This window comes from Oncorhynchus mykiss, chromosome 15 (assembly GCF_057628025.1).
Source record: "Oncorhynchus mykiss isolate SJ-2025 chromosome 15, ASM5762802v1, whole genome shotgun sequence".
Lineage (NCBI taxonomy): Eukaryota > Metazoa > Chordata > Actinopteri > Salmoniformes > Salmonidae > Oncorhynchus > Oncorhynchus mykiss.
Genome location: NC_143036.1, coordinates 76,621,620 through 76,632,366, shown reverse-complemented (window position 1 = coordinate 76,632,366; position 10,747 = coordinate 76,621,620). Strand labels below are relative to the sequence as shown.

General features: G+C 50.8%; 1 protein-coding gene across 6 annotated transcripts in view; it reads right to left on the bottom strand.

Annotated features, from left to right (window-relative positions):
• Window positions 1–10,747, bottom strand: part of cacna1c (calcium voltage-gated channel subunit alpha1 C) — a 537,514-nt gene that overhangs the window by 116,740 nt on the left and 410,027 nt on the right. For all 6 annotated transcript variants that reach the window (XM_090201229.1, XM_090201230.1, XM_090201236.1 and 3 more), the window contains exon 9: window positions 6,340–6,512. In XM_090201229.1, coding sequence (XP_090057355.1) covers window positions 6,340–6,512 — 173 coding nt within the window. The remainder of the gene's footprint in view (window positions 1–6,339; window positions 6,513–10,747) is intronic.

Sequence of the window (10,747 nt, the reverse complement as noted above, 5' to 3'; positions counted from 1 at the left end):
AGTCATTTAGGCAGGTTGCCTTTGTGTTCTTGGGCACAGGGACTATGGTGGTCTGCTTGAAACATGTTGGTATTACAGACTCAATCAGGGACATGTTGAAAATGTCAGTGAAGACACCTGCAAGTTGGTCAGCACATGCCCGGAGCACACGTCCTGGTAATCCGTCTGGCCCCGCAGCCTTGTGTATGTTGACATGTTTAAAGGTCTTACTCGCGTCGGCTACGGAGAGCGTGATCACACAGTCGTCAGCTGATGCTCTCATGCATGCCTCAGTGTTGCTTGCCTCGAAGCGAGCATAGAAGTGAATTAGCTCGTCCTGTAGACTCGTGTCACTGGGCAGCTCGCGGCTGTGCCTCACCTTTGTAGTCTGTAATAGTTTGCAAGCCCTTTCGCATAAGACGAGCGTCGGAGCCGGTGTAGTATGATTCAATCTTAGCCCTGTATTGATGCTTTGCCTGTTTGATGGTTCGTCGCAGGGCATAGCAGGATTTCTTGCACGTCCAATAAGCTCTGTTGACCGAGCAGTGCAGGTATCTCATAACAACTTTTTACATTTTGTGGAAGTCGTCATCAAAGTGGTTTTCGCGGGTCACAAAAAAAAGCTAAATTAGCACGACCCGAGCTGTTTTAGTCCCCCTAATTCTGGCCATCATCCCTCAAGGGTAAAAACTCCAAGAACTTTTAAACGGATTATGAGAGAGACGTGAGGTTTCGACCGTTGGTTTTCTTAGAAGATTATCTACACAATAACGTTGTTTTACCCAATGGTCAAAATATGCATTTTGATTGGACACCCTACTGTACAGGGAGAATGGTGCCATTTGGGATGCTACAGGGTTCCAGGGCTCCAGGGTTCCAGGGTTCCAGGGCTCCAGGGTTCCAGGGTTCCAGGGCTCCAGACTGCAGGGTTCCAGGGCTCCCTACTCCAGGGTTCCAGGGCTCCAGACTGCAGGGTTCCAGGGCTCCCTACTCCAGGGTTCCAGGGCTCCAGACTCCAGGGCTCCAGACTCCAGGGTTCCAGGGCTCCAGACTCCAGGGTTCCAGGGCTCCAGACTCCAGGGCTCCAGGGTTCCAGGGCTCCAGACTCCAGGGCCTCAGGGCTCCATGCTCCAGACTTCAGGGCCCCAGGGCTTCAGGGTTCCAGGGCTCCAGACTCCAGCGCTCCAGGGCTCCAGACTCCAGGGCTTCAGGGCCCCAGGGCTCCAGGGTCCCAGGGCCCCAGGGCTCCAAGGCTAGCCCAGTGCTCCCTGCTCTCTCCCCAGGGAAGGTGTAATGGGTAATGGGACACAGTGAGAGGTAATGGGTAATGGGACACAGTGAGAGGTAATGGGACACAGTGAGAGGTAATGGGACACAGTGAGAGGTAATGGGTAATGGGACACAGTGAGAGGTAATGGGTAATGGGACACAGTGAGAGGTAATGGGTAATGGGACACAGTGAGAGGTAATGGGTAATGGGACACAGTGAGAGGTAATGGGTAACGGGACACAGTGAGAGGTAATGGGTAATGGGACACAGTGAGAGGTAATGGGACACAGTGAGAGGTAATGGGTAACGGGACAAAGTGAGAGGTAATGGCTAATGGGACACAGTGAGAGATAATTGGACATAGTGAGAGGTAATGGGTAACGGGACACAGTGAGAGGCAATGGCTAATAGGACACAGTGAGAGGTAATGGGTAATGGGACACAGTGAGAGGTAATGGGACACAGTGAGAGGTAATGGGTAACGGGACAAAGTGAGAGGTAATGGCTAATGGGACACAGTGAGAGATAATTGGACATAGTGAGAGGTAATGGGTAACGGGACACAGTGAGAGGCAATGGCTAATAGGACACAGTGAGAGGTAATGGGACACAGTGAGAGGTAATGGGTAATGGGACACAGTGAGAGGTAATGGGACACAGTGAGAGGTAATGGGTAATGGGACACAGTGAGAGGTAATGGGTAATGGGACACAGTGAGAGGTAATGGTAATGGGACACAGTGAGTGGTAATGGGTAATGGGATACAGTGAGAGGTAATGGGTAATGGGACACAGTGAGAGGTCATGGGTAATGGGACACAGTGAGAGGTAATGGGTAATGGGACACAGTGAGAAGTAATGGGTACTGGGACACAGTGAGAGGTAATGGGACACAGTGAGAGGTAATGGGACACAGTGAGAGGTAATGGGACACAGTGAGAGGTAATGGGTAATGGGACACAGTGAGAGGTAATGGGTAATGGGACACAGTGAGAGGTAATGGGTAATGGGAGACAGTGAGAGGTAATGGGTAATGGGACACAGTGAGAGGTAATGGGTAATGGGACACAGTGAGTGGTAATGGGTAATGGGACACAGTGAGAGGTAATGGGACACAGTGAGAGGTAATGGGTAATGGGACACAGTGAGAGGTAATGGGTAATGGGACACAGTGAGAGGTAATGGGTAATGGGACACAGTGAGAGGTAATGGGTAATGGGAGACAGTGAGAGGTAATGGTAATGGGACACAGTGAGAGGTAATGGGACACAGTGAGAGGTAATGGGTAATGGGACACAGTGAGAGGTAATGGGTAATGGGACACAGTGAGAGGTAATGGGTAATGGGAGACAGTGAGAGGTAATGGTAATGGGACACAGTGAGAGGTAATGGGACACAGTGAGAGGTAATGGGACACAGTGAGAGGCAGCAGGCTTGGACCATGAACACAGAGAAGATAAAACATCTTAAACTGTTGAAGCAAATGACATCCACTCACCATTTACTGTGGGTGTACCATATGTGCAGAGAGAGATATGACAGCAGACAGGCTTGGCTAATCAAACACGAGGAAAATACATTCAGTTGTAAATTACTTTTGGTGTTTGAAGTGGAGCGAGAGAGAGAGAACTAACCGGTGCCCCCGGTTAGTTCTGACTCTGTATCGGTACCCCTCTGTATATAGTCTCACTATTATTTCAGCGCTGCTCCTAAATCACTTGTTTCTTTTATCTCTTATTCTTATCCATATATCTGTTTAAACTACATTGTTGGTTAGGGGCTCGTCAGTAAGCATTTTCCTGTAATGTTTACACCTGTTGTATTCAGCGCATGTGACTAATACCATTTGACTTAATTTGAGAGAGGAAGACAGAGCGAGAGGTCCAGGATGGAAAGAGAGAGAAGAGAGATAGCGAGAGAGAGCGAGAGGGAGAGCGAGAGCGAGAGAGAGAGAGATAAAGGCAGAATAAGGGAGAGAAGCTGGGTCTCTCTTCACATCTACATGAAGGCCAGGAGGATAAATATCTGTGTTAAGGTCATGCGTCTCTCTATGAAGCCAGAGTAGAATCTTCCATTACAGCCCTGACTGAGCCTGGCTCAGAGGATGACGGAGGGGAGAGCACTGCTACTGCACTCTGATTTACATGGACATTAGAGACATCATGGCCTGTTCAGGCTACATCAGCAGCAGTTGAGCTTGAAACAGGTCTCTGCTTGATGCCAAAGTCCAAGTGTGTGTGTGTGTGTGTGTGTGTGTGTGTGTGTGTGTGTGTCTGTGTGTGTGTGTGTGTGTGTGTGTGTTCAGTATGTGTGAACTGGACAAAGGAGTGATTTGCCTGACACAGCAAATCTCAGGCTTCCTGGTGTTCATTACCCCCTCCTCCATCGTAACCCCTCCCCCTTTACCCCCTCCTCCATCATAACCCCTCCCCGTCTTTACCCCCTCCTCCATCGTAACCCCTCCTCCATCGTAACCCCTCCTCCATCGTAACCCCTCCCCGTCTTTACCCCCTCCTCCATCGTAACCCCTCCTCCATCGTAACCCCTACCCGTCTTTACCCCCTCCTCCATCGTAACCCTCCTCCATCGTAACCCCTACCCGTCTTTACACCCTCCTCCATCGTAACCCCCCCTGTCTTTACCCCCTCCTCCATCGTAACCCCTCCTCCATCGTAACCCCTCCCAGTCTTTACCCCCTCCTCCATCGTAACCCCTCCTCGTAGCATGGTGGTGTTAGGGGGAATGGTATCGTAGAGGTGTTAGGGGGAATGGTATCGTAGCATGGTGGTGTTAGGGGGAATGGTATCGTAGAGGTGTTAGGGGGAATGGTATCGTAGCATGGTGGTGTTAGGGGGAATGGTATCGTAGCATGGTGGTGTTAGGGGGAATGGTATCGTAGCATGGTGGTGTTAGGGGGAATGGTATCGTAGAGGTGTTAGGGGGAATGGTATCGTAGCATGGTGGTGTTAGGGGGAATGATATCGTAGAGGTGTTAGGGGGAATGGTATCGTAGCATGGTGGTGTTAGGGGGAATGGTATCGTAGAGGTGTTAGGGGGAATGGTATCGTAGCATGGTGGTGTTAGGGGGAATGGTATCGTAGAGGTGTTAGGGGGAATGGTATCGTAGCATGGTGGTGTTAGGGGGAATGGTATCGTAGCATGGTGGTGTTAGGGGGAATGGTATCGTAGAGGTGTTAGGGGGAATGGTATCGTAGCATGGTGGTGTTAGGGGGAATGGTATCGTAGAGGTGTTAGGGGGAATGGTATCGTAGCATGGTGGTGTTAGGGGGAATGGTATCGTAGAGGTGTTAGGGGGAATGGTATCGTAGCATGGTGGTGTTAGGGGGAATGGTATCGTAGCATGGTGGTGTTAGGGGGAATGGTATCGTAGAGGTGTTAGGGGGAATGGTATCGTAGCATGGTGGTGTTAGGGGGAATGGTATCGTAGAGGTGTTAGGGGGAATGGTATCGTAGCATGGTGGTGTTAGGGGGAATGGTATCGTAGAGGTGTTAGGGGGAATGGTATCGTAGCATGGTGGTGTTAGGGGGAATGATATCGTAGCATGGTGGTGTTAGGGGGAATGGTATCGTAGCATGGTGGTGTTAGGGGGAATGGTATCGTAGAGGTGGTGTTAGGGGGAATGGTATCGTAGCATGGTGGTGTTAGGGGGAATGGTATCGTAGCATGGTGGTGTTAGGGGGAATGGTATCGTAGCATGGTGGTGTTAGGGGGAATGGTATCGTAGAGGTGTTAGGGGGAATGGTATCGTAGCATGGTGGTGTTAGGGGGAATGGTATCGTAGCATGGTGGTGTTAGGGGGAATGGTATCGTAGAGGTGTTAGTGGGAATGGTATCGTAGAGGTGTTAGGGGGAATGGTATCGTAGCATGGTGGTGTTAGGGGGAATGGTATCGTAGCATGGTGGTGTTAGGGGGAATGGTATCGTAGAGGTGTTAGGGGGAATGGTATCGTAGCATGGTGGTGTTAGGGGGAATGGTATCGTAGAGGTGTTAGGGGGAATGGTATCGTAGCATGGTGGTGTTAGGGGGAATGATATCGTAGAGGTGTTAGGGGGAATGGTATCGTAGCATGGTGGTGTTAGGGGGAATGGTATCGTAGCATGGTGGTGTTAGGGGGAATGGTATCGTAGAGGTGTTAGGGGGAATGGTATCGTAGCATGGTGGTGTTAGGGGGAATGATATCGTAGCATGGTGGTGTTAGGGGGAATGGTATCGTAGCATGGTGGTGTTAGGGGGAATGGTATCGTAGAGGTGGTGTTAGGGGGAATGGTATCGTAGCATGGTGGTGTTAGGGGGAATGGTATCGTAGCATGGTGGTGTTAGGGGGAATGGTATCGTAGAGGTGTTAGGGGGAATGGTATCGTAGCATGGTGGTGTTAGGGGGAATGGTATCGTAGCATGGTGGTGTTAGGGGGAATGGTATCGTAGAGGTGTTAGGGGGAATGGTATCGTAGCATGGTGGTGTTAGGGGGAATGATATTGTAGAGGTGTTAGGGGGAATGGTATCGTAGCATGGTGGTGTTAGGGGGAATGGTATCGTAGCATGGTGGTGTTAGGGGGAATGGTATCGTAGAGGTGTTAGGGGGAATCCATAGCCCATTGACTGTAGAGGGGAGAGACTGCCAATCCCATCCACTGTGATTTAGGACCAGGCTGCAATGAACTGCCTGGGAGGCCCTGTACTGAGCTACAGGATAGGAGAGACAACTCATTCAGGCAAGCGAGCAAGCACGCACACACACACACACACACACACACACACACACACACTGTACTGAGGGTATTGTGCTCGGAGGCTCAGGTGGAAAAGTATTGATTGCCACAACTGTTGCACTTGATTGGTAACTCCTCTCTGACAATCCTCATTGGTCCAACACACACATGCCCGGTGCACACACACGCACACACACACACACACACACACACACGCAATCCTACACACACCCAACACAATTGACACCTACATACAAACACATAACTAATCCCACCAATCACCATTTCATTGAATCTAGTCCACCTCCATAACCTCCCCCTCTTTCCCTCCCTCCTCCTCTCCCCAGACTGCACTCACGGTTTCTGGGCTTCTCCTCGTCGAGCCCCTCCTCCTCATTCTCTGGGTCGATGTCTTCAGCCTGTGTGATCCAGTCCAGATAACCCTTCAGGTCCTCCTCCAGCTGTTGCTTCTCTCTCAGCTTCTGGAAGTCTCCTCTGGCCTTGGCCTTCTCTCTCTCCTTGGAAAACTCTCTGCAAGGACAGGAGAGGAGGAGAGGAGATGGAGGAGAAGAGGAGAGGATGGAGGAGGAGAAGAGAGGGGTGGGAGATGAAAGGATGGAGGAAGAGAGGATGGAGGAGAGGAAAGGAGGAGCAGAGGATGGATGTGAGGATGGAGGAGGAGAAGTTGGAGGAGGAGAGGGGGATGAGGAGGAATAGAGAGGAAGGGGAGGAGGAGAGAGATGAAGAGGAGGAGGAGAGAGGAAGGGGAGGAGGATGAGAGAGAGGAAGAGGAGGAAGATGAAGGATGAGGAGGAGAGAGAGGAAGAGGAGGGGGAGGAGAGAGTAAGAGGAAGAGGAGGAAGAGAGAGAAGAAGAGGAGGAGGAGTGGAAGAGGAGGAGGAGGAGGAGAGAGTGGAAGAAGAGGAGGAGAGAGAGGAGGAGTGGGAGGAAGGAGAGGAGGAGAGGGAGGAAGGAGAGGAGGAGGAGGATGGAGAGGGAGGAGGAGGAGGAGAGAGTGGAAGAAGAGGAGGAGAGAGAGGAGGAGTGGGCGGAAGGAGAGGAGGAGAGGGAGGAAGGAGAGGAGGAGGAGGATGGAGAGGGAGGAGGAGGAGGAGAGAGTGGAAGAGGAGGAGGAGAGAGAGGAGAAGAGGGAGGAAGGAGAGGAGGAGGAGGATGGAGAGGGAGGAGGATGGAGAGGGAGGAGGAGGAGGAGAGAGTGGAAGAGGAGGAGGAGAGAGAGGAGAAGAGGGAGGAAGGAGAGGAGGAGGAGGATGGAGAGGGAGGAGGATGGAGAGGGAGGAGAGAGCGGATCTGAAAACCCATTGTATCAACAGATTCAGAGTTTTTTTTCTGAGCAAGCAGCAAGTAGCCTATTAGAAAAGGAAAAAGAAAGTGAATTTAAAGCAATAAATCTGACTCTCATCACAATCAAAGTTGCCCAATTTGTCCCACTGTAGATACAGAATAAATACTTTTGTCACAACATCAAGGAACACAGATATGAGTACTGCATATACACTGACTGGACAGAACATTAGGAACACCTTTTTACTTTCCATGACGTAGACTGACCAGGTGAATCCAGGTGAAAGAAGATACGATCCCTTATTGATGTCACCTGTTAAATCCACTTCAATCAGTGTAGATGAAGGGGAGGAGACAGGTTATAGATGAAGGGGAGGAGACAGGTTAAAGATGAAGGGGAGGAGACAGGTTAAAGATGAAGGGGAGGAGACGGGTTAAAGAAGGAGTTTTAAGCCTTGAGACAACGGAGACATGGATTGTGTTTGTGTCAGAGGGTGGAGGGGCAAGACAAATTATTAAAGAGCCTTTGAACGGGGTATGGTAGTGGGTTCCAGGCTCACAGGTTTGTGTCAAGAACTGCAACGCTGCTGGGTTTTTCACGCTCACCCCTATCAACGAAGTTAATCGCAGGCCCCCCCCACCCACCCACCCCCCAAACTACTTCCTGTGTCTATGCACAACTGTGGGAAGAATTTGAAACATTGTAGACTCCACGCCCCAAAGCATTGAGGATGTTCTGAGGGCAAATGTGCAACTCAATAGTAGGAAGGTGTTCTTAATGTTTCGTGCACTCAGTGTATTTTAGGCGGTGAGACTTCACCAATTACCAGCAGCAACAGGAGAGAGAACTCAGCTGCATGCACTAGAAAGAAGGGAAGGTGAAATACACAGATCTGGAGGACGATACGTCATTCACTTTGTAGCATCCTTCTCAAGTGATGCAATAGAAAGAAAGGTGAAGAGTGTGATGAGACTCTGAATAACAAACAGTACTTTCAACTTCTACCCTTCTACTCTTTAGAATCTACTCTTTAGAATTCAGCTAGTGGATCTACATGTGGGTTCCAAACAGCACCCTGTTCCCTATGGGGCCCTGGTCAAACAGCACCCTGTTCACTATGGGGCCCTGGTCAAACAGCACTCTGTTCCCTATGGGGCCCTGGTCAAACAGCACCCTGTTCCCTATGGGGCCCTGGTCAAACAGCACCCTGTTCCCTATGGGGCCCTGGTCAAACAGCACCCTGTTCCCTATGGGGCCCTGGTCAAACAGCACCCTGTTCCCTATGGGGCCCTGGTCAAACAGCACCCTGTTCCCTATGGGGCCCTGGTCAAACAGCACATGTTCCCTATGGGGCCCTGGTCAAACAGCACCTGTTCCCTATGGGGCCCTGGTCAAACAGCACCTGTTCCCTATTGGGCCCTGGTCAAACAGCACCTGTTCCCTATGGGGCCCTGGTCAAACAGCACCTGTTCCCTATGGGGCCCTGGTCAAACAGCACCCTGTTCCCTATGGGGCCCTGGTCAAACAGCACCTGTTCCCTATGGGGCCCTGGTCAAACGGCACCCTGTTCCCTATGGGGCCCTGGTCAAACAGCACCCTGTTCCCTATGGGGCCCTGGTCAAACAGCACCTGTTCCCTATGGGGCCCTGGTCAAACGGCACCCTGTTCCCTATGGGGCCCTGGTCAAACAGCACCTGTTCCCTATTGGGCCCTGGTCAAACAGCACCTGTTCCCTATGGGGCCCTGGTCAAACAGCACTCTGTTCCCTATGGGGCCCTGGTCAAACAGCACCTGTTCCCTATGGGGCACTGGTCAAACAGCACCCTGTTCCCTAAGGGCCCTGGTCAAACAGCACCCTGTTCCCTGTGGGCCCTGGTCAAACAGCACCCTGTTCCCTATGGGGCCCTGGTCAAACAGCACCTGTTCCCTATTGGGCCCTGGTCAAACAGCACCCTGTTCCCTGTGGGCCCTGGTCAAACAGCACCTGTTCCCTATTGGGCCCTGGTCAAACAGCACCTGTTCCCTATGGGCCCTGATCAAACAGCACCTGTTCCCTATGGGCCCTGATCAAACAGCACCCTCTTTGGGATGTAAGACTACCACTAGGGCCGACACAGCTTCCCACCTCCCTGGTTGGTGTCTGAGGAAATCACTGTGTTGGTGAGTGGTGTTTGAGTGGAGTATTGGTCACCTGGGAAGTTCTGAAATTACAGTCCCACCCCACAGACTCTGTCTACAGGGCTGAGTACGTCTAGCACTGCTGACCCACGGCCCCGTCTGTGTCCCAAATGGATACAATAACTGGGAAGATGGATGAGACAAACTGACTCAGTTACAAGTAGAGAGAAAATGATCCCAGAAGTCTCTCTGTTTCTCCATGTCCTGTCTCCTGTTGTCTACAGTATATACACCCTTAGAACCCTCAGTAGAATTACTCCCAGGGGCCTCTCTGTTTCTCCATGTCCTGTCTCCTGTTGTCTACAGTATATTCACCCTTAGAACCCTCAGTAGAATTACTCCCAGGGGCCTCTCTGTTTTTCCATGTCCTGTCTCCTGTTGTCTACAGTATATTCACCCTTAGAACCCTCAGTAGAATTACTCCCAGGGGCCTCTCTGTTTCTCCATGTCCTGTCTCCTGTTGTCTACAGTATATTCACCCTTAGAACCCTCAGTAGAATTACTCCCAGGGGCCTCTCTGTTTCTCCATGTCCTGTCTCCTGTTGTCTACAGTATATACACCCTTAGAACCCTCAGTAGAATTACTCCCAGGGGCCTCTCTGTTTCTCCATGTCCTGTCTCCTGTTGTCTACAGTATATTCACCCTTAGAACCCTCAGTAGAATTACTCCCAGGGGCCTCTCTGTTTCTCCATGTCCTGTCTCCTGTTGTCTACAGTATATACACCCTCAGAACCCTCAGTAGAATTACTCCCAGGGGCCTCTCTGTTTCTCCATGTCCTGTCTCCTGTTGTCTACAGTATATACGCCCTTAGAACCCTCAGTAGAATTACTCCCAGGGGCCTCTCTGTTTATCCATGTCCTGTCTCCTGTTGTCTACAGTATATACACCCTTAGAACCCTCAGTAGAATTACTCCCAGGGGCCTCTCTGTTTCTCCATGTCCTGTCTCCTGTTGTCTACAGTATATTCACCCTTAGAACCCTCAGTAGAATTACTCCCAGGGGCCTCTCTGTTTCTCCATGTCCTGTCTCCTGTTGTCTACAGTATATTCACCCTTAGAACCCTCAGTAGAATTACTCCCAGGGGCCTCTCTGTTTATCCATGTCCTGTCTATCTCCATGTATGTCTCCTTATCCTCTCCCTCTGTTCTCTGATGTCTATTCAGGATTGATGTTGATTCATATTCTAAGCGGGAATCTATGGCATTTTTGGGGACTATATGTTGAGTGTGAAGCATGCAAACAACAGAAAACAGAGACACGGTAGACATACACATGAAAAC